We start from the raw sequence: 25,567 nt of genomic DNA, 5'->3' as shown, positions 1-25,567 counted from the left end.
GCACTTTTTAATTATTCTATCTCTGTTTGCTGTTTGATGTTATCTTTGCTGCTGCAATGTCTGTAAGGAAGCCAAAAGTCCTACTCTGATGTTCCTGTACACAAGATGGAACAATACAGTTTTACTCTTATGTACCTGTACACAAGATATAACAACAACAATAAATAATAAAGAAAAAAATAGCAATAAAGTACAACCTTGAACCTTAACTTTTTTCAAATAGCCAATATTGTGGTTCAGCAAAATAATGTTGATGCTACATTTAATTAATTTTGCTGAAGACCCTTAATTACGAACCCCATCAAGGACCACTTTGAGAAACACTCATGGCTACAATAAAATGTCATCACATAAATTAGAATATGGATAAATGTAAAACATGCTACTAACCTCCTGTCCGCTGCTGTCTTCGATGCACTCATGATGAATAGAAGTGAGTCTACAGTGCCAGCACGGTGACCAGGGACAATGACATGTAGATGTCCACTTGCTGTATGGTCTGAATTAAACAGGGTTTCATTTAAATCAGCGTCCCACGACGCTAATGGAACCAAGAGCATCTATCCAACATGTTCAAAACAATGACACCATGAACACTATGCAGCCACCGGCTCACCACAGTAAGACAGTAAGTGCTCATTCATAATTATCTCTCCTCTCTGTTCTCTCCGACACACACGCACACACACACGCATGCACACACACACACACACACAGTCACACATGCGCGTCATGCATAACAATCAGACCAAATTCACCATAAAAAATGTATAACATGATAATTATAGCATCAATGACTCATCCCCACTTTGCTTCATAGCTCTTGTCTTACTAAACATAACAATAATAGCAAGCAAAACATAAACAAGTAGAAGACAATGTATGCATACATCTATCTATCTATCTATCTATCTATCTATCTATCTATCTATGTATCTATCTATCTATCTATCTATCTATCAGTTTTTAGTCTGTGATTTGCGGCTAGGCTAAAAGGCTGCCCTCTCAGCTTCCACTGAGTACTAAATACCTGTAATGGATACATCATGAATGTTTGATGGGGGGCTTGTGAAATCAAGCCCTGGCTTTAGCCCCCCTTAACCCATTTAGGCCGGACGTCGACGTTTTAAAAATGTCTTCTAAATCATGACAGTTTTCTGAAAAAAACCCATGTTTCTATGTCAGTGGTTCTCAAACAGTTTCATGTCCAGGACCCCCAAAAATATATGAAATTGGCCGCCGACCCCCATCTGAAAATATGTTGTTCCAGAGACCTCCCAGAAGCAAAGATTTGAGTTAAAAACGTTCGCTCTAAAAGAATATATATATATATTCAAAGATTTGTGCCACATTTTCACGATTTTTTAAAAATAGCAGACCTACAAGCTCGTAGTGCGGCACTCGGTGCCGCGCTATGAGCTTGTAGATCTGCTATTTTTCAATAGCTAAAGTAGAACACCAAAAGGGGTTCCCACCCAAAATGGCTTAAAGCCTCAACACTGCTCTTCTTCCACTGGACTCTAAAGGCTGTTTGGTACAAACTGTAAATCCTCTGGAACATGTGACACGTTTACAACCCAAACAACAGTGTGTAATAATTAAATATGCCAAATGTTTATTTATATGGTCATAAAATACAGTATAGAACACCTATACTGTATTGCGTTTGAATTCTAAACACTAAATGACTAATTGATTGTAAAAACTAAACACGTTTATGTGTTATCAGCAATTAAACATTCTGTTCTTCTGTTTATAATCTAAACACTGTGACACGTTTAAAAGGTCTTACAGATGAGTGTTTATAACCTAAACATTTGGATTTGGCTGGCTCTGCTCTGTGTGTGTGTGTGTGTGTGTGTGTGTGTGTGTGTGTGTGTGTGTGTGTGTGTGTGTGTGTGTGTGTGTGTGTGTGTGTGTGTGTGTGTGTGTGTGTGTGTGCACACCCTATTGTACGTTTCTCGCACGGAAGCATAACGTGCAAAGTAAAATCCTTGATGTTATAAATAATGTAACTTTGAGAGTCAGTGGTCAAAATGCAACCAAATGGACCATTGCGGGTACATTTTGGACCGTTGCAGGTACATTTTGGTTGCATTTTGTACACTCTCAGAGTTATGAATAATTAATTATCACTGAGGATTTGACTTTGTATAGCCTACGTATGCGCACAATTAGTTGGAGATTATAGCTACTGTGTCAATATATTTAGTCCAGTTAATGTAATTTGACCTCAAACTAATTGAGGCTTAGTTTTCCACTCTCAGCACTGAAAGTCAACACTGGTCTGTGTAAACACAAACATTGAAGACAAAAGTGAGGACGCAAATTGTGATTGGCCAGAATGAGATGACTTATGATGATAAGAGCGCTGAGCGCCCCTCACTTCACACAGGTGTGATTTTATTAGTAAACGTATGACCTGTATACTGTACTGTAGGTCAGTGGTTCCCTGACCTACAGGACCTAATGGACCTGTTAGGGTCCTGTTAGGGTCCATTTGGTTCCATTTGTACACTCTCAGAGTTAAATTAACATTGATTTTACAATATAAATTGGGCGTCCGACTCCCAGAGATAGAAATGCCATTAAATGGGGGTCCGTAGGCTAATGCATGTCAAACTGGGGGTCCTTTAAATTAAACGGGTTGAGAATCACTGCTAGAGCCGTAAAAATCTTCTCTTATGGGGGTCCCTGGCATATCTCTTCAAATGGGGGTCCGTGGGCTGATGTCAATTTGGGGGTCCTTGGCATGAAAAAGTGTGGGGACCACTGCTGTACGTCATAAAGTAAAGTAGGGGTTCTCAACGTTTTTGGCTGGGGACCCCCGGAAATGCTTTGGCCATGTCTCGCGACCCCCCCCCCCCCCCCCATAACCAGTTAATAATAGAGAAAATACATCATAAATAAATACTGAAACCAGATATAATCATTAAGGGAAGTTTATGCATGCGTAAGTGTACTACGTAAACTCTAAATTTCCATGTCCAGCCACTCAGTTGCAAAACAAAATAAATAATTTAAAATAATTTGGGGACCCCCCCAAAATAATTCCGGTACCCCCCGAGGGGTCGCGACACCCAGGTTGAGAACCCCTGATGTAAAGGCCGGGTTACATTGAAAAACCATTTCTGTAGTGCTACACATGTTTTTCATTATTTGCAAAAGCACAATTTGGCCAATCTACAGGCTCAATGCGTTGCATTGTGAGCTTGTAGATCAGATATTTTTTAAACGTTATTTATTTATTTGAAATTGGGTGACCAACTTAAAGTATTAATTGTGAATAAATCTGTATTTATAGTCCATTAATTGGAACATATGGGTTCTCTCTCTTTTTCATTTCATCTCCTGAAAAGTAAGCAACGATATCCTCTATAATATTTTCCACTCTGGTCATCAGTGATGTACAGTAGGCCTACTGTCCCAAATTAAAATGGAATCCCCAGCTTGTGTCCATCAGAGGGATTATATATGCATGAGAAACTAAATACTGCATTAACCCTTCTATAGTATTACCTTCGAAAAATGAAATGAGTTTCCAAAATGCTTGCAGTCTGAGCAGATTGGTGATCCGTGAACACTTTAACACATTTTCAAATGGGCCCTGATCCAGAAAACTACTGAACCAGAACCACATACTCTTACTGGGGTGTGAGTTATGGGCATCACTTCCTGTTGTCAGTCATTCAATTGGTTTGAGTGATCCGTGTGAGTCAATAATAATGTGGGGATTAACACAGCAAGACATACATCAAAAAGGGACATATTTAGTCTGAATACTTACCAAGATCTCCCTCCACACAGCTGATGATGTTTACTCCCTTAAAAAGCACCATCATATCTCCATGCAGAGATTCTGCCACAGCAGCAACAACAGCCGGTAAGAATGAAACACAGGACACCATGCAGACCGCGGCCATCTTGAAACACAGGACACCATGCAGACCGCGGCCATCTTGCCATCAGAGTTTGGGAGCACTTGTTTTCAGTAAAGCAACGTCCTGCTGCCTCCTGCATTATGTGCAAATTCAAAACAGGTGGTACGCAGCCTGGGCAGTTGAGTGATATCTAACAAGCACTCCTAAACTGCAACACTCATCACTAATCACCTGCAAGGACAGAAAGTAACTCCTAACATGTCTACAGTTGATTTGTATGAAACAAACACTTTGAGGATAGAAAGAGAATAATTAAATGGGAAGTTGCACCTTGCTAGCACCTTGCCATTAACTTATATGGTAAGATGGCCGCGGTCTGCATGGTCCGTAGGTGCTAGGCTAGGAAAAATAAAGAGGAATGTGCACGGAGGTGTGGCCTGCTCTCCTGCGGGAGGTTTGCACATGCTCAGTGTAAACAGGAACTGCGATGATGGAGTGTTCCAGCAGAGGTGCTAGAGGTGCATGAGAGTTGCTGACCCTGAACTGAAATAATACATAGGATATCAAAAAAAGAGAATAGTAGCCTACAATGTTGATTTTGTTTTTATTTTAAAAAGTAAATCAGTGGCAGTGGGGGCCAAGGCACGGGCCGGCACCCATGGCCTTCATGGGCAGTGGGGGCCAAGGCACGGGCCGGCACCCATGGCCTTCATGGGCAGTGGGGGCCAAGGCACGGGCCAGCACCCATGGCCTTCATGGGCAGTGGGGGCCAAGGCACGGGCCGGCACCCATGGCCTTCATGGGCAGTGGGGGCCAAGGCACGGGCCAGCACCCATGGCCTTCATGGCCAGTGGGGGCCAAGGCACGGGCCGGCACCCATGGCCTTCATGGGCAGTGGGGGCCAAGGCATGGGCCGGCACCCATGGCCTTCATGGGCAGTGGGGGCCAAGGCATGGGCCGGCACCCATGGCCTTCATGGGCAGTGGGGGCCAAGGCATGGGCCGGCACCCATGGCCTTCATGGGCAGTGGGGGCCAAGGCATGGGCCGGCACCCATGGCCTTCATGGGCAGTGGGGGCCAAGGCATGGGCCGGCACCCATGGCCTTCATGCGGGCATGGCCTCCATGAAATTCCTCCCCTGGCCTAATATAAAAGAAATATCATGAAATATAATTATGTCAGATAGCTGCGGTAGCAACTGTGAGAGGGAAAACACAGTTCAGGGCAGCGGTGGCCTAAGGGTTAGAGGAGCGCCCTTGTTGCCGAAAGGTTGCCGGTTCGATTCCCCGGACGGGCAGGAAAAATCTGGGTGGGGAAGTGATTGTCATCACTCACCCAACACCGCTGAAATGCCCCTGAGCAGGGCACTGAACCCCCAACTGCTCCCCTGGAGCTGCTTAGTGGCCAACAGTATAAGACTGGTTGTACTGGTCAGCTCCCAGGTTTTTGTGTGTGTGTGTGTGTGTGTGTGTGTGTGTGTGTGTGTGTGTGTGTGTGTGTGTGTGTGTGTGTGTGTGTGTGTGTGTGTGTTTCTATGTGCAGGGCGTTGCTGAAAATGAGCACTTGTGCTCAGCTACTACCCTGGGTAAATAAAGGATAAAAAACAAATGTTATTTCTAAATGATGTGGTTTATTTGGAATAAACAAGGCAGCGTTCCAGCACCAGTTAGATTAGGTAACATTCAGGTATCACTTCGCTCCGCACACAGACAGTGGTTACATCTTATGGTATTATGCCTCTAGCTTATTACCTGTCTTTGTATAACAGACCAGCTTATTGTTCTGTAAGAAAGTGCATTTTAAAATGTTTAAAATGAGCACCATTTAGACAATACTGACTGTCATTGAGATATGACGTGGATGTACAGTACAGTACGCGCCTGGAAAAAAAGCCAAAACTGTTGTCACTTGTCACTGATGCCAGTTTGACATTAAACGAACAAGGCCTGCGAACATTGGATCTAATTCAAAGGAGAAACATCAGCATATTGTTACTGCAGGCAGAAACCTCGTATCTCCATATCTCAACGTATTAAGTTATATATATTTTTTAAATGAATGTCCAATTCTCTATTTTTTATTTTTTTATTCTTTTGGTAAATTTTTTAGTAACCGTTTTGGACATACAAGGTTTCTACCTGACAGCGACGATGTGATGTTTAGGAAAACAAATGTATCGTATTGTTCAGCATCCTCTACCGATCGGTAGAGGATGTATCGTCTGTAAAAAAAACTAACAAAGTTCACAACACAGCATGAACAAATTTGAAGTAATATGCTTTGAAAAGGGAAGATAATTTGATTGACTGTGTAAATGTTCTGGCCTTGTTGACAGCCAGACTGTTCACATTGTTGAGTGAGGATGTTTAATTGAGAACACAGGGTTCTGATTTTATGTGTATGTGTGGATTAGGCAACCAGTCACAAATGTGTGTGTGTGTGTGTGTGTTGTGGGTGCGTGCAAGAGAGAGAGAGAGAGAGAGACCGAGAGAGACCGAGAGAGAGAAAGACAAAGAGTGAGATAGACTAGAGAGAGAGATAAAATGCCACATTGAGACAGTTTGAGATTTGGTGTGTCAACTCAACCCTAATACTCCCACATATAGCCAATCTACTCTCACGTTTTGCAATCACGACAGCTTGTAGATCGGCTATTTGTGTCACGCAACACAGTCATACGACTAAAGTATAAAGCAGACTTTTAATCCTAAATACAAGCTGGACATCGGGACATCGGACATGACTTCGGACATGTTGGAGAGCTGACACTGAAGAGGTTGTGTTATGTCTTATGGCTGCGGTCGGTCTGGTGCATCTGAAAACAAGCAAACAAACGAGATACATCTATTTGTATGGATGTAAATATCGAAAATGTATCGTCATCGCAATGTCAACAAAAACAAAATTATGAATACATAATATCACAAAAGGCTTTTATGCAACAGAGATTATTTAACTTGTTTCAAAGCGTACTTCATCCCAAGTGCTTCTGGTGATTCTTCTCATAGCCCACTGCATTGGTAGCACTGCTGCCTAGAAGGAGGGAAACACAGTGTCAGAAGACATTTTCTGTTACAAGCTTGAGTTTTCTTTGTTCTTTTTTTTAACCACTTAAAAATTACTTAATTGAACGGAGTTCCCCAGGGGTCTATTCACCAATTATTTGTTTACAAACATTGGGACTGGGCGCACGGGTGACTGTTTCATGTAATCAATTCCCAACAGATCTCCAAACCTGTTGTTTTGGGGAGCGCTGGTTTCAGTCCATTCAACATCCTATTTTGTGTTGGACTGTTGGCTAGTGAGGAGCACCCTAGGAGACATTTATACTTCAAAGCGCAACAGTATTGCGCACAGAGAACAGCTGATATACAAGCTCACATCGCATCGCGGATGCGACTGCTGTGAGCATAGAGGTCTGCGTGCGCGACACCATCGTGGGACGAAGCATAAATTACACTTGATGGGTTGCAGGTGCGTGTGCAGCCATGGACAACCAGGCTCTGCTGCCATGATCATGAGCGCACCTCCTGTACAGCGACTGGAGGTGTGGTTTTGAGGATTTGAACTCATTTGAATTGCTGTTATTGTTCACACACACAACAGAAACCAAGGATTATATATTTCAAGAGTGAGAGATCACAATACAAATCCTAATCATTCTTCCTCCACACTGGGAGAAAAACAGCATCTGAAAGTTTGATGGTGCATTTTTTACACGTGAGTGCAGTTAGAACTTTTCCATTGCATCGTATGAGAGGCAGGGTTCTTGTGCTGCCGGTATGCACGCGCATGCTGTTGCTTATCAGTGTGACGACGTCTGATAAGGCGTCTATACTCACAACATGCATCCAACGAGCATCCAACGAGCACGAGAATTGCATGAAAGGTGTGAGCTCAGCCTTAGCCCCCTATTGTTTTCTCTCTACACCAAATATCTTTGCCAAAGATACAGGAGTAGGTCTACAAGTTGGCAGCGGGTTGCACTGCAACCCACTGCAAGCTTTTAGAGCTGATATTTTCGCAGAATGTCAAATTATTACCATACGTACATAATACATAATAATGTCAGCAATCAGCATACAATATGGTTCAGAATGATAAGGGTATTATTACCCTTTTCACCCAAGTAATCCTTGTAGTCCTTGAAGTATTTATGCCTCAGGCTGCGACCATCTAAAGAGAAAGAACGAACGTCAACACAGTGACATCATAATATGGCCAATAATGTCTTCAAACAGGCAGCCTTTTGAACAAGCCCATACTGTAACATCACATGCAAATATATATGTGAACTATTTCATGTCAAGGACCCCGAAAATTATATGTAATTGGCCGCCGACCCCCATATGAAAATATGTTGTTCCAGGAACCCCCCTCAGAAGCAAATATTTGAGTTAAAAACATTCGCTCTGAAATAATATATATTCAAATGTTTGTGCCATGCATTTTCACGATATTTCAAAGATAGCAGACCTACGAGCTCGTAGCTCGTAGGTCGTAGCTTGTAGATCTGCTATCTTTCAATAGCTAAAGCATAGCACAATGCTTAAAACACCAAAAAGGGGTTCCCGTCCAGAATGGGTTAAACCTCTATAGCATGGCCATTACATGCAGAACGTGGCATAGCGTAACGTCTCTCTCTCACCAGAGTTCCCATTACATGCAGAACGTGGCATAGCGTAACGTCTCTCTCTCACCAGAGTTCCCGCGCTGCTTGATGCATTGTCCCCGGTTGGGGATGCCGGCGGCCAGGTTTCCTGGGTTGATGATGTGACACTCGTAGCCTGTAGGACAGTGCAGGGGCTCGTCTCCATCCTCCGTGGTGCTGCAGGCCTCCGCTGCACGCATGGGGCACACAACAAGAACACAGTTCACACCCTGAAGTTAATACACACATGGTGCTGCAGGCCTTCGCTGCATGCACGCATGTATGGGACACACAAGATCACAGTTCAGACCCTGAAGTTATTTGACATCTTCTTCACAATTCTCCTCACTTTTCCTGATCTTTCCCTGTAAAGTATTCTGTAGTGTATTGCTTAGCCAGGGACTACTTTATGTGGCAGACCACTCTGCCTTGTGCTAGGTGCTCTTAGCTGCATTTTTTACCCTTGATTGATGTGTGTTCTGGCTTTGACCAGTAAAGTACTATAAACCTGAGCTCCCTTCGCCAGTGTTCTATTTCCTTATTAGTTGTGTTCATAGGCCACATACACAACATATTCCATAAAATAACAAACTAAAACTTACTGAAAATGATAGACGAAATGCCCTTAGTTTTCATTATTTATTATTATGAGCTTAATCTGTCACTGAATATTCTATATCTTGTCTTGTAGGGTGACTGTTTTCAAACCCCGCAAAATAGGAGGCCTTCCCAATACTGGTATCGCTGTTGGAACGGCAGTAATCTCCAGTAGGTACAAATGGCTTTAATGTGTGTAGTGTTGGCGTGGTCAGTGATGTCACGTGTTAGTGGGAGGTGGCGTGGTCAGTGGTGTCACGTGTTAGTGGGAGGTGGGAGGTCAGTGTTGTTTTTGGCAGCAAATTTCTATTTTAGTTCAGTCATAGTCTTTGGAAAGAAACTTATTTTAGTTTTAGTCACATTTTAGTCACTTGGAATGTGTTTTGTCGCGCTTTGATGAAGTGTAAAATGACTTGTCTTTTATTTATACTGGATCCCTTGTCCACTAGTCCCTTCCTAACAGTTTAGTCTAGTTTTTATTTGTTGACGAAATTGTCAATATATTTAGTCTTACGTTTAGTCATCATAGCTTAGTTTTCATTTAGTTTCCATTTAGTTAGATAGAGAGAGAGAGAGAGAGAGAGAGAGAGAGAGAGAGAGAGAGACAGAGAGAGAGAGTAGATAGATAGATAGATAGATAGAGAGAGAGAGAGAGAGAGAGAGAGAGAGAGAGAGAGAGAGAGAGAGAGAGAGAGAGAGAGAGAGAGGATAGATAGATAGATAGATAGATAGATAGATAGATAGATAGATACAAATCATAAATACATTTTTCAAGTGTTGAGCTTAGGGACCCAAAAACATTTTGGAAGATAGATAGATAGATAGATAGAGAGAGAGAGAGAGAGAGAGAGAGAGAGAGAGAGAGAGAGAGAGAGAGAGAGAGAGAGAGAGAGAGAGAGAGTAGATAGAAAAAAAAGGTATAGTCGACGAAAACAACACTGGTGGGAGAGGTCAGAGGTTAGGTTAGGTTAGGTCAGAGGTCACTCACCCTGCAGGACCTCCTCTGGGCCGTCTAGCAGCCAGCCGTTCCCCCCCAGCCATCGAGGTTTAGGCTGCACCAACCAGTCCAACACTGCTCGCACGCACGCACACGCACACAGAGAGAGAGACAAATGCTGGTTAGCCGAAATGTTTGTTTCCATTTGTAAAGGCATATGGAGAAACATAAAAATAAAACGAAAAGTTATCTCGAGAGTGATTTCTCTCAAGACAGATTCAAACAGCAGGTGGTGCTGTTTTTCCCCTTTTTAAGCCGATGGGTTCCCAAATTGCCCTTCACTTGTTTATGGACAAGGACAATGCACCATGCAGAGAAGTCAGAGCACGGTGGTAATGATTTATCACAGTAATTACAGTATGGTCTTCTTGCTGCGTTCCTGGACTGGACAGTTTTTGGGTTGGGGAGAGGAGGGTTACGTTTAGGGATATTGTAGGGGTTGGTATGGTAACAGGGTGTAACTGACCTGGTGGGGGTTGGTATGGTAACAGGGTGTAACTGACCTGGTGGGGGTTGGTATGGTAACAGGGTGTAACTGACCTGGTGGGGGTTGGTATGGTAACAGGGTGTAACTGACCTGGTGGGGGTTGGTATGGTAACAGGGTGTAACTGACCTGGTGGGGGTTGGTATGGTAACAGGGTGTAACTGACCTGGTGGGGGTTGGTATGGTAACAGGGTGGTAACATGGTTGTAACAGGGTGGTAACTGACCTGGTGGGAGTTGGTATGGTAACAGGGTGTAACTGACCTGGTGGGAGTTGGTAGGGTAACAGGGTGGTAACTGACCTGGTGGGGGTTGGTATGGTAACAGGGTGGTAACATGGTTGTAACAGGGTGGTAACTGACCTGGTGGGAGTTGGTATGGTAACAGGGTGTAACTGACCTGGTGGGAGTTGGTAGGGTAACAGGGTGGTAACTGACCTGGTGGGAGTTGGTATGGTAACATGGTGGTAACTGACCTGGTGGGGGCTGGACAGACTCCAGAAGGGGCTGGTATGGTAACATGGTGGTAACAGGGTGGTAACCGGCCTGGTGGGGGCTGGACAGACTCCAGAAGGGGCTGGTATGGTAACAGGGTGGTGTAACTGACCTGGTGGGGGCTGGACAGACTCCAGAAGGGGCTGGTATGGTAACAGGGTGGTGTAACTGACCTGGTGGGGGCTGGACAGACTCCAGAGGGGGCTGGTATGGTAACAGGGTGGTGTAACCGACCTGGTGGGGGCTGGACAGACTCCAGAAGGGGCTGGTATGGTAACAGGGTGGTAACCGGCCTGGTGGGGGCTGGACAGACTCCAGAAGGGGCTGGTATGGTAACAGGGTGGTAACAGGGTGGTAACATGGTGGTAACAGGGTGGTAACTGACCTGGTGGGGGCTGGACAGACTCCAGACAGGCGTATATGCAGCCGTTGTAGCAGCAGCGTTTGTGGCGTTCACACTCGGAGTCGGAGCGGCACACGGGGACCTCACAGGCCCGCTCCGGAAGCATCTGGGGCGGCGGGGGACAGCGGTCGTTCTTCTGATGCTGCGTCGACTGAGACTGGTTCGGATACTCATAATCCTGCTGCTACAGACAGACAGACAGACAGACAGACAGACAGACAGACAGACAGACAGACAGACAGACAGACAGACAGACAGACAGACAGACAGACAGACAGACAGACAATAGGTAAAGGTTGCATTGCAGAGAAGTGATGGACAATAATTGTGTTTATCACTTTACTTTAGAATTGTTACTTTAGAATTTTAAAAACAGGTATCAGACTCGTTGCTCTTCATAATCAGAAGGTTGCCGACATGAGCTATAGAACAGAACCCACACGGTGATTCCCAAAGTGGGGTCCAGGAGGAACCAAATGAGTGTGGTTCCATTTATTTGCACATGTGGTCCAAGTGCACTATACCATTCCACACCACTGATTCTCCCTTTCACCAGGAGAGGGCAGCATTGGGCCTTGCATATCAACATCATCAGGCAGCCTGTGATCACAGGAGGCCTGCCTGCAAATGTGTTGACCTGGATTTGGGAAGGTTTTCTCAGTGTGGGAGCAAACATTTCACGGGTGAGCCTCATGGGGGGGCTCAGAGGGGGGGGGGGGGGGGGGGGCTGCAGAACTCTGAGCCAAGTTAAAACACTCACAAGGATTGAGCTTTGGGCTGGATAAACATAAACACACACGCACACACACGCACGCACGCACACGCACGCACACACGCGCGCACACGCACGAAAAATAGCATCTGTTCACTCTCATTTTGTAGGAAGGTAGGTAGCCTACTCAACAAAATATTAAACATCACAGACGTGGTGGTAAATTAACTTTCATTATTTAAGTGATTGATACAGCTAGCCATTCTGTCACTGCACAAAGATGAGATATTAGAGAACACTGTTCAATGGGATTATTGTTTTCTTTTTCGATTGATGCTGAAAAACTGTTCAAATCAAAACCACTATAGAAAACTGCAGGCCCTTTAAACTGCAGCTAAATGAAAGAGTGAAATGGAATGATATACATACAATTCCTGTAATGTGACATTGTGTGGCGAACAATATGTGTATTGTATTGTTTTCATATGCTTGGTTAGGAGCAGGCACGTGCACATCAAAGGGGGGTTCAGCGCCTGCCTTTTAGCGGCACTCTCCGCTATACTCTCACTCTCACGGCACTCTCCAGAACATGAATGCAGCATTCAGTACTACTGTGGAAGAGGTACAAATGTCCCCCTTTCCATGCCGTACCCGAAGGCAGCATTCAGGAGAATTGGCTTTTTCCCCCCGAACTCTCCTGAACTTGAACGCTGCATGTTGTGTTTTAGTAATTTGTCCTGTGTGTAGCTTTTGTTTTTTTGTACAGTGAACACTGTACAGTATGTGGACCATGGTGACATTGATCAATTCTTGATAAAAAGCTTCTAATATATTATTTAGGCCCCAAAATCTATCAATCTCAGACTATTAAGGCAACCGGCCAACCGGCCGGTTCCACGCGCTGCACAAGGTGCCCTTTTTTTCACTTGAGCACCTGCCCCTCTAAATGTCTGTGCACGCCACTGACAGCAGATGTGAAGAGGCCTGCTAAAGCATGAGTATGTGAGTTTAGCGACTTCCTCTAATTAGATAATTGTATATGATCACAAGGCTTTGTATGTTTTTCAAGCAATTTTTATTAATTTGGGAGGGATTTGCCAGTTTCCTGTGCAATTTCACCCCCAGCCTAAGACAAACGTCCTGAGTTTGGATTGTGCGGATTACATCTATTAATGGTCCTTAATTGCGCGCGTGCGTGCGTGCGAGAGAGAGAGAGAGAGAGAGAGAGAGAGAGAGAGAGAGAGAGAGAGAGAGAGAGAAAGTTGCAGGGTTTCCCCTAGAATTTTATTTTCTCCTCCTCGTTACTAATTAGATAATGGGCTCGTGGACCGCACGCCATCGTTAAAGCACGCCATCGTTAAAGCGGGCCTGTTTATTTGGCACGCTGAACGAGTGTTCTCCCAAAGCAACTGTAAAAGCGAAAGCAAATGTTTGGCACTGGTGTCGGTAATAGTATCACACTCACACACACACACACACTCACACACACACACACACTCACACACACACACACACTCACACACACACACACACTCACACACACACACACACACACACACACACACACACACACACACACACACACACACACACACACACACACACACACACACACACACACACACACACACACACACACACACACACACACACTCACACACACACACACACACTCACACACACACACACACACACACACACACACACACACACACACACACACACACACACACACACACACACACACACACACTCACACACACACACACACACACACACTCACACACACACACACACACTCACACACACACACACACACACACTCACACACACACACACACACACACACACACACACACACACACACACACACACACACTGCATGTGTGTTGTAATAATATCACACACACACACACACACACTGCATGTGTGTTGTAATAATATCACACACACACACACACACACACACACACACACACACACACACACACACACACACACACACACACACACACACACACACACACACACTGCATGTGTGTTGTAATAATATCACTCACTCACACACACACACACACACACACACACACACACACACACACACACACACACACACACACACACACACACACACACACTGCATGTGTGTTGTAATAATATCACACACACACACACACACACTGCATGTGTGTTGTAATAATATCACACACACACACACACACACACACACACACACACACACACACACACACACACACACACACACACACACACACACACACACACACACACACACACACACACTGCATGTGTGTTGTAATAATATCACTCACTCACACACACACACACACACACACACACACACACACACACACACACACACACACACACACACACACACACACACACACACACACACACACACACACACACACTGCATGTGTGTTGTAATAATATCACTCACTCACACACACACACACACACACACACACACACACACACACACACACACACACACACACACACACACACACACACACACACACACACACACACACACACTGCATGTGTGTTGTAATAATATCACTCACTCACACACACACACACACACACACACACACACACACACACACACACACACACACACACACACACACACACTGCATGTGTGTTGTAATAGTATCACTCACTCACACACACACACACACACACACACACACACACACACACACACACACACACACACACACACACACACACACACACACACACACACACACACACACACACTGCATGCGTGTTGTAATTGTATCACTCACTCACACACACACACACTGCATGTGTGTGTGTGTGATACAACACACACTGCATGTGTGTGTGTGATACAACACACACATGCATGTGTGTTGTAAACACTAAATAACTCTGTCGATGCCAGATTACCAACGTGGTTATTGTAGTCGGAGCTCAGCAAAAAGTTACCTGTGTAAAAGTAGCGGTATGTTCTAAAGCCGGTGGTTCCCAAACCTTTTCACATCAAGGACCCCCCAAATTGACAGTAATTAGCCCCGCGGACCCCCATTTGAAGAGATATGCCAGGGACCCCCATAAGAGAACATTTGTACGGCTCTAGCAATGATTCTCAACCATTTTATTTTCAAGGACCCTCAGTTTGATTATGAAATAGGCTACAGACCCCCATTTAATGGCATTTCTATCTTTGGGAACCCAATTTATATTGTATATGAAAATCAAAGTTAATTTAACTCAGAGAGTGTACAAATGTACACCATTTGTACACTCTCTGAGTTACAGACCCATAAGGCTCCATTTGGTTCCAAGCTATCATTTAGCTGGGGACCTCCTGGAACTCACTCAAGGACCCCTGGGGGTCCCCGGACCCCACTTTGAGACCCGCTGGCTCATCCCACTGCATACAGTTGTACAGTACAGTGTGAGCCCATGTTCAGCAGTTATGAAAAGACACGGGCAGAGATACCGTAGGATAAAAGTACAGTACAGTACAGTACAGTACAGTACAGTACAGTACAGTACAGTACAGTACAGTACAGTACAGTAAAGGGCCTCCTGTGACTCCATAATGACATAATAATCATGGTAATTACAGCTAACATTGCATCCCATCAGATTAGCTCCACTGTCTGTCTGTCTGTCTGTCTGTCTGTCTGTCTGTCTGTCTGTCTGTCTGTCATCTTGCCTTCATGTCTTTGTTGCCCTCACACACACACACACACACACACACACACACACACACACACACACACACACACACACACACACACACACACACACACACACACACACACACACACACACACACACACACACGCACGCATGCTCTCCAGACTCACTCACGCCATCCAGCATCAAGCAACGTTTGTTTATTTACTCTGTGTGCCATGGTGGCGTGGCAGGTGGCTGCCTTTGAAGTGTGTTCCTATCCGTGGGCATTCTCTTATTCTATATCTACTCTATCTTTCTTTTATCTCTCTCTCTCTCTCTCCCTCTTGTGGTTACAGACATGGGGCCCTGCTGCTCGTTAACTGATGGAGCCTACTGTAGCCAAGTCTCTCTCGCACACGCACACACACACACACACACACACACACACACACACACACACACACACACACACACACACACACACACACACACACACACACACACACACACACACACACACACAGGGGAGGGGGGGTGGGGGGTCGGGTCTCCAACACTGGACTGACATCAGACCATTCATGATTTCACGCACAGATCACAGACGTCCTGTTTACTGAGAGCCAGGACACACGCACTCTCACGCTCGCGAGTACACGCACGCACGCACGCACACCCGCACGCACACGCACGCACACACACCCACACACACTTGAATGTACAAATATAAAGGGAATTGACGGTTCTTTCCTAAAAAACACACATCTGTTCAGCTTCTGGACAGTCTTTCTTTTTCAAATGGACAGACTTTATGGACAGACATGACTGAGCCCCCCCCCCCCGGTCCATAAGGCAGACAGGTGGACATAAACACTGTCTACTGACACAGAAAGAGACAGTCATTTCACCCATTTAGACCTGAGGACGATTACAAAAAAAGTTTTCTGAAAAGCCCTATGTTTTGTCGTTCTCAAACATTTTCATGTCAAGGACCCCTATATGTAATTGGCCGACGACCCCCATCTGAAAATATGTTGTTCCAGGAACCAAAGCAAATATTTGAGTTAAAAACGTTAAAAACTGACTATATATATAGTCATATATAGAATATATATTCAAAGATTTGCGCCACATTTTAACAATTTTTCAAAAAATAGCAGATCTACAAGCTCGTAGCGCGGCACTCGGTGCCTTGCTATGAGCTTGTAGATCAGATATTTTTCAATAGCTAAACTATATCATAATGCTTGAAAACACCGAAAGGGGTTCCCGTCATAAATGTGTTAAAAGGAACCCTGGCTTATGAGACAAATATACCATAATATATTATAATTGACCTCTACTACTAAAATCTAACATTTAAAACACCGTAAATATATTTTGTTTATTTCATAAATTGATAATCTTTCACTCAATTGGGGGAACTCCTACCGCATGCTGTGGGGGAAAAGAGCAGACACTGTTGTCACTCAGCAGACACTCAGACACAGACAAAACAACCTGCCATCTAGACATATACAGCAGCAGGTACAGTAGGTAAACAACCTGCCATCTAGACATATACAGCAGCAGGTACACTGTAGGTAAACAACCTGCCATCTAGACATATACAGCAGCAGGTACACTGTAGGTAAACAACCTGCCATCTAGACATATACAGCAGCAGGTACACTGTAGGTATAGACAAAACAACCTGCCATCTAGACATATACAGCAGCAGGTACACTGTAGGTAAACAACCTGCCATCTAGACATATACAGCAGCAGGTACACTGTAGGTAAACAACCTGCCATCTAGACATATACAGCAGCAGGTACACTGTAGGTAAACAACCTGCCATCTAGACATATACAGCAGCAGGTACACTGTAGGTAAACAACCTGCCATCTAGACATATACAGCAGCAGGTACAGTAGGTAAACAACCTGCCATCTAGACATATACAGCAGCAGGTACAGTAGGTAAACAACCTGCCATCTAGACATATACAGCAGCAGGTACAGTAGGTAAACAACCTGCCATCTAGACATATACAGCAGCAGGTACACTGTAGGTATATAACAACCTGCCATCTAGACATATACAGCAGCAGGTACACTGTAGGTTCTACCTGCCATCTAGACATATACAGCAGCAGGTACACTGTAGTACCTGCCATCTAGACATATACAGCAGCAGGTACACTGTAGTACCTGCCATCTAGACATATACAGCAGCAGGTACACTGTAGGTTCTACCTGCCATCTAGACATATACAGCAGCAGGTACACTGTAGGTATAGACTGTAAAACAACCTGCCATCTAGACATATACAGCAGCAGGTACACTGTAGGTATATAACAACCTGCCATCTAGACATATACAGCAGCAGGTACACTGTAGGTATAGACCATCTAGACATATACAGCAGCAGGTACACTGTAGGTATATAACAACCTGCCATCTAGACATATACAGCAGCAGGTACACTGTAGGTATAGACCATCTAGACATATACAGCAGCAGGTACACTGTAGGTATATAACAACCTGCCATCTAGACATATACAGCAGCAGGTACACTGTAGGTTCTACCTGCCATCTAGACATATACAGCAGCAGGTACACTGTAGTACCTGCCATCTAGACATATACAGCAGCAGGTACACTGTAGTACCTGCCATCTAGACATATACAGCAGCAGGTACACTGTAGGTTCTACCTGCCATCTAGACATATACAGCAGCAGGTACACTGTAGACACAGACAAAACAACCTGCCATCTAGACATATACAGCAGCAGGTACACTGTAGGTATAGACAAAACAACCTGCCATCTAGACATATACAGCAGCAGGTACACTGTAGGTATAGACTGTAAAACAACCTGCCATCTAGACATATACAGCAGCAGGTACACTGTAGGTATAGACTGTAAAACAACCTGCCATCTAGACATATACAGCAGCAGGTACACTGTAGGTATAGACAAAACAACCTGCCATCTAGACATATACAGCAGCAGGTACACTGTAGGTATAGACTGTAAAACAACCTGCCATCTAGACATATACAGCAGCAGGTACACTGTAGGTATAGAACAACCTGCCATCTAGACATATACAGCAGCAGGTACACTGTAGGTTCTACCTGCCATCTAGACATATACAGCAGCAGGTACACTGTAACAACCTGCCATCTAGACATATACAGCAGCAGGTACACTGTAGGTATAGACTGTGGACACTCAGACACAGACAAAACAACCTGCCATCTAGACATATACAGCAGCAGGTACACTGTAGGTATAGACTGTAAAACAACCTGCCATCTAGACATATACAGCAGCAGGTACACTGTAGGTATAGACTGTAAAACAACCTGCCATCTAGACATATACAGCAGCAGGTACACTGTAGGTATAGACTGTGTTGGAACATGGCTGGTTGACCTTCAGTAAACAAAAAGATGCCAGGGTGAAAAGTACTGGCGAGCTAGCCAGGAGCGCACAGAGAGAGAGAGAGAGAGAGAGAGAGAGAGAGAGAGAGAGAGAGAGAGAGAGAGAGAGAGCCCTTCTGGCTCCAAAACTATGGAATGCACTTCCCATTGCAATCAGAACTACAGATTCACAGAACCCAGTCTTCCGCTGCAAACGCACCTCTTCAGACTCCATCTTAACCCATAGCACTTGCCGTAATACTTGCCCTAGCTAGCCTCAACCTCCTACAGGCGTATGCAAAGGCTCAACTTACTGTATGTAGCATTACTGTATGTAGCATTTGTAGACTTAGATGGCAGTTTATGTAGACTTATAGCATTTTATGTAAACATAGCACTATATAGTATACAATATATGCATAGTTGCATAGTTTCAATTTATAGACATTCCAATGTTATGTTCTTAGCTTACGTATGATTCATGATAACTACTTTTTATGTATGTGATGTATAGCCATGCTTTTTGTTATTGCTTAATGCTCTGGATTAAGAGTGTCTGATAAATGCCTAAATTGTAAATTGGATGGAGAGAGAGAGAGAGAGAGAGACAGACAGTCTTGGTCCTTCATAGCTGTAGAAATGTAGATACAAATCACTAATTTACGTATAGAATGTCATGGCACACATTCGTATTATGTCCATGACAGAGACAGCTTGCGTGAGTGTCAGTGTACGTGCGCATGCATGTGTACATTATTTCGTAGCTCTGTGTGCGTGCCTGCGTGTGTGTGTGTGTGTGTGTGCGTGCGTGTGTCTCTGTCCACTTAAACACAGGAAGCAATGGAGTCTGAGTATCTGACTGAGATCTCAACACACGACCATGAATGGTCTGATGCTGACCAAACTGTTTACACTTATGTACTGTACTTTACACATACTGTACTGTACGTGCGTGTGTGTGTGTGTGTGTGTGTGTGTGTGTGTGTGTGTGTGTGTGTGTGTGTGTGTGTGTGTGATTGTGTGTGTGTGTGTGTGTGTGTGTGTGTGTGTGTGTGTGTGTGTGTGTGTGTGTGTGTGTGTGTGTGTCTCCTGGCTCTCAGTAAACAGGACGTCTGTGATCTGTGCGTGAAATCATGAATGGTCTGATGTCAGTCCAGTGTTGGAGCCAGTGAGACACTATGGTCTGATCTCAGTCACACAGTGCGTGCGTGCGTGCGTGCGTGCGTGCGTGCGTGCGTGCGTGCGTGCGTGGGCCATACTTGCGCACCATACTGTATACATACTGTATGTTATGCTGTGTCTTTTCTAAAATACGATAACACTATTGTCTAAAACCCAATCAAGTACAAAACAAATATTTTACATAATCAAAAACCATTAGTTTAACTTTAACTTGTGAAACAAAATAGAAGTAGACATAATCATTCAGGTAACCAGTCAGAAACTATACATGACCATATAGTCATTTGATTTAGATATAGATATAATGTAGTTTTGATTTCAACCATAGTTTGAGTCCTCTGTAAGACAAATTACCTGTCTCTAGTTTTAGAACCATATAGGTAAAGAATTTCAAAGGTTTTCCCCCTTTACTGAGAGGCAAACTGTCCCAATGAGTTCCTACACTTGGGGAAAAGTACAGTCACCATTTTATTGAGGCTTAATGTGTAGTTGCTCTATCAGAGCTCCGAAGTCTATCAACAACATACATTACTTTACAGTATGTGGATACTGGACTGCCCTCTGAAACTCCAGCAATGTCCCGCTGAGCTGCAGCAGACTCCCATCACCTGACTAGCATTAGTGACGCTTCAAGACCCACTATATAAATACCAGAGTCCAAAAGACCACAGTACCAGAGACTGCATGGTCTGAGCTGTGAATTGTACTCTTAGTCTTATCCCATTTCGACCGAGACCGATTCTACAAAATGTCTTCTATATCCTGACAGTTTTCTGAAAAACCTCATGTTTCTATACCCCCAAAAATATATGTAATTGGCCGCCGACCACCATCTGAAACTATGTTGTTCCAGGGACCTCCCCAGAAGCAAAGATTTGAGTTAAAAACGTTCACTCTGAAAGAATATATATTCAAAGATTTGCGCAACATTTTCACGACTTTTAAAAAATAGCAGACCTACAAGCTCGTAGCTTGAGCTTGTAGATCTGATATTTTTCAATAGCTAAAGTTAGAACAGAATGCTTAAAACACCAAAAGGGGTTCCCGCCCAATACGTATAACAGGAAGGTTTGCCAAAGCCGATTTGTTTGACTGTCATGCTATGAAGAATGCTCATAGCTGGATCCAGACGGTTTATTGGATCAAATCATGATGTAATGTACAGTATGTGTAGACCCTGTATGTGAACCTGGTTCTGAACTGACCCAGAGATGATGGATCAGATCCTGTCCATGGACCATGAGGAGTATTTGAGCTGACAGACAGACAGCATCCTGGGAGGATTCCTTCTCCTAGCTTATTAAGCCCTCTCTTAAGGGTAATTCAGACTGCTGCCATTTTTCTCAAGCAATCAAGCAACTTAAAAACTGTCTGGGGAGAACCTTAAAAACTGTCTGGGGTGAACCTTAAAAACTGTCTGGGGTGAACCTTAAAAACTGTCTGGGGTGAACCTTAAAAACTGTCTGGGGAGAACCTTAAAAACTGTCTGGGGTGAACCTTAAAAACTGTCTGGGGTGAACCTTAAAAACTGTCTGGGGTGAACCTTAAAAACTGTCTGGGGTGAACCTTAAAAACTGTCTGGGGTGAACCTTAAAAACTGTCTGGGGTGAACCTTAAAAACTGTCTGGGGAGAGCCTGAGTAGATGGTAAAATGACCCAAAACATGCTTGAAAGTGAAATACCCCTTTAAAGGAGTAGTTCAACACAAAAATGACTTATATTCTATCCATTACACACCCCGTTAAAGGACCACTTCACCACTTTTCAACCTATCTTCATATAATAGGTCCTCACTAATAATCATGATAAAATGGTGCAATTCTGGTGAAATGGTGAAACCGTCTTCCAGTGACATCATCGATGCGGAATACAAGCTAATAGAAACTGCAGGCTTTCTAGTCCTGAAAAGTTGCAATGCGAAAATGGAAGCCATCGTTCTCACGATAATGAAAATCTAAATATTCTTGTAAAAAAATCTTGTTTAAAAAAAAATCTGCCTAATGATGATGTCACTGGAAGACGGTTTCTAAACTGACCACAGCCCTCCTATGAGACACAGACTGAGTAGGAAAAAATCGTGCCATTTTTTCATGATTATTAGTGAGAACCTTGTGATTATTAGTGAGGCCTTGAATTCATGCAGGAGCCGAAGCCAACAACTGGATGAACGTCAGAAAGATGCTAATTTCTCCTACCGGAGAGTCCCCTGTTTATCAAATTAATGGGCTTATAGGAATGCGACAAAAAGAACAAAAAACGAAATCTCTGTGAATTCAAGGCTTTAATATGGGGTGTGAAATTGATAGAAAATATGTATTTGTTTGGATTAACTAATGCTTCCATGTATGCTCTGTCGTACCACTGTGCTGTGGATGTGGAAACAGCCGACCCGACCCCTGTGGGCCGGAGGGTCAGATATTTGTGCCGTCATAAAACAAAGTATGAATCGGACTTTTAAAAAAAAAACGGTTTCATCTCATGGAGGGGCAGAAAGGAGAGAAGACAAATTAAATATAAAGGCTAATTTAGACCAGGGGTTCCCAAACGTTTTCATGTCAAGGACCCCCAAATTGACACTAATCACTCCGTGGACCCACATTTGAAGAGATATGCCAGGGACCCCCATAAGAGAAGATTTGTACGGCTCTAGCAGTGATTCTCAACCCGTTTAATTTCAAGGACCCCCATTTAATGGTGTACAATTTGTACACTCTCAGAGTTACAGACCCATAAGGGTCCATGGTTCCTATAACTATAATTTAGCTGGGGACCCCCTGGAACTCCCTCAAGGACGCCTGGGGGTCCCGGACCCCACTTTGGGAAGCACTGATTTGCAGAGTGTCCTTAAGACAATTTTTACATCATTTCTTCTAGTTTGCCAGACAGAAGGAGAGGTGGAGAAAGAAAGCGAGGAGAAAAAAAGGGGCAATGAGGAACTAGGAAAGGGTCAGAGGGACAGACTGGTAATTATATATAGTGGTGAGACCACAGATAGAACCAAAACCACCTCAGAATGAGAAAACCAAACTGTGTCTCGTTAAGTGGTCTGAATGTACAGTAAGGGGCATTGTACTGTAGCAGCCATCGCTGAATGAGAGAGGCCATCTGGTTGGCTGCGCTGGGATTTTAATGGGAAGTATCTACAGTACATTTTAATATATACTCAAGGACTGTACTTAAGTACAAATTTGAGATACTTTTACTTTACTTGAGTATTTCAATTTTCCACCAATAATTTATACTCCACTGCATGCATCTCAGAGACAAATACTGTATACCTTTTCTATTTTCTTTTCTTTATGATTATTGTTCATAAATCATAATCACAAGTTTGAAATAATCGTATATAAATCATATGGATTTGTGGTTATAATATTGCCCAGCCAGCCCTACTGGGATCTCTTGATTCTGTTTTAGCTGCCCTGCAGGGGAAGAGTGTCAGGACCTTGTGCATTCTGTGCTTGCTTGTCATGTCACTTTAACCTGACATGTGAGGCTGTGTCCATTTTTACACGTATACACGGTTATATGAACTCTGCATTCTGGTGTGTAGCACTCCTGTCCACCAGGGCCCATTCCTCCTGTCCACCAGGGCCCATTCCTCCTGTCCACCAGGGCCCATTCCTCCTGTCCACCAGGGCCCATTCCTCCTGTCCACCAGGGCCCATTCCTCCTGTCCACCAGGGCCCATTCCTCCTGTCTACCAGGGCCCATTCCTCCTGTCCACCAGGGCCCATTCCTCCTGTCCACCAGGGCCCATTCCTCCTGTCCACCAGGGCCCATTCCTCCTGTCCACCAGGGCCCATTCCACTCCTGTCCACCAGGGCCCATTCCTCCTGTCCACCAGGGCCCATTCCTCCTGTCTACCAGGGCCCATTCCTCCTGTCCACCAGGGCCCGTTCCTCCTGTCCACCAGGGCCCGTTCCTCCTGTCCACCAGGGCCCATTCCACTCCTGTCCACCAGGGCCCATTCCACTCCTGTCCACCAGGGCCCATTCCACTCCTGTCCACCAGGGCCCATTCCACTCCTGTCCACCAGGGCTCATTCCTCTTGTCCACCAGGGCCCATTCCACTCCTGTCCACCAGGGCCCATTCCACTCCTGTCCACCAGGGCCCATTCCTCCTGTCCACCAGGGCCCATTCCTCCTGTCCACCAGGGCCCATTCCTCCTGTCCACCAGGGCCCATTCCTCCTGTCCACCAGGGCCCGTTCCTCCTGTCCACCAGGGCCCATTCCTCCTGTCCACCAGGGCCCATTCCTCCTGTCCACCAGGGCCCATTCCTCCTGTCTACCAGGGCCCATTCCTCCTGTCCACCAGGGCCCGTTCCTCCTGTCCACCAGGGCTCATTCCACTCCTGTCCACCAGGGCCCATTCCACTCCTGTCCACCAGGGCCCATTCCACTCCTGTCCACCAGGGCCCATTCCACTCCTGTCCACCAGGGCCCATTCCACTCCTGTCCACCAGGGCCCATTCCACTCCTGTCCACCAGGGCCCATTCCACTCCTGTCCACCAGGGCCCATTCCACTCCTGTCCACCAGGGCCCATTCCACTCCTGTCCACCAGGGCTCATTCCTCTTGTCCACCAGGGCCCATTCCACTCCTGTCCACCAGGGCCCATTCCACTCCTGTCCACCAGGGCTCATTCCTCCTGTCCACCAGGGCCCATTCCACTCCTGTCCACCAGGGCCCATTCCACTCCTGTCCACCAGGGCCCATTCCACTCCTGTCCACCAGGGCCCATTCCACTCCTGTCCACCAGGGCTCATTCCTCTTGTCCACCAGGGCCCATTCCACTCCTGTCCACCAGGGCCCATTCCACTCCTGTCCACCAGGGCTCATTCCTCCTGTCCACCAGGGCCCATTCCACTCCTGTCCACCAGGGCTCATTCCTCCTGTCCACAAGGGCCCATTCCTCCTGTCCACCAGGGCCCATTCCTCCTGTCCACCAGGGCCCATTCCTCCTGTCCACCAGGGCCCATTCCTCCTGTCCACCAGGGCTCATTCCTCCTGTCCACCAGGGCCCATTCCACTCCTGTCCACCAGGGCTCATTCCTCCTGTCCACC

At 45.1% G+C, this 25,567-nt stretch overlaps 1 protein-coding gene across 3 annotated transcripts in view; it reads right to left on the bottom strand.

Annotated features, from left to right (window-relative positions):
• Positions 1-5,504: 5,504 nt before the first annotated feature.
• Positions 5,505-25,567, bottom strand: part of wfdc1 (WAP four-disulfide core domain 1) — a 30,436-nt gene continuing 10,373 nt past the window's right edge. For 2 of the 3 annotated variants that reach the window (XM_079501445.1, XM_079501444.1), the window contains exons 3-8: positions 11,490-11,691; positions 10,118-10,201; positions 8,582-8,722; positions 7,998-8,057; positions 6,855-6,914; positions 5,505-6,696 (exon numbers count right to left, since the gene is read on the bottom strand). In XM_079501445.1, the coding sequence (XP_079357571.1) occupies positions 6,856-6,914; positions 7,998-8,057; positions 8,582-8,722; positions 10,118-10,201; positions 11,490-11,691 (546 nt within the window). In that variant the 3' untranslated portion in view covers positions 5,505-6,696; position 6,855. Of the gene's footprint in view, positions 6,697-6,838; positions 6,915-7,997; positions 8,058-8,581; positions 8,723-10,117; positions 10,202-11,489; positions 11,692-25,567 lie in introns of all 3 variants that reach the window. The other variant, XM_079501446.1, reaches the window with a different exon arrangement.

The sequence above is a fragment of the Electrona antarctica genome, assembly GCF_951216825.1.
Source record: "Electrona antarctica genome assembly, chromosome: 5".
NCBI lineage: Eukaryota > Metazoa > Chordata > Actinopteri > Myctophiformes > Myctophidae > Electrona > Electrona antarctica.
This window is presented reverse-complemented; position numbering and strand designations above follow the sequence as displayed.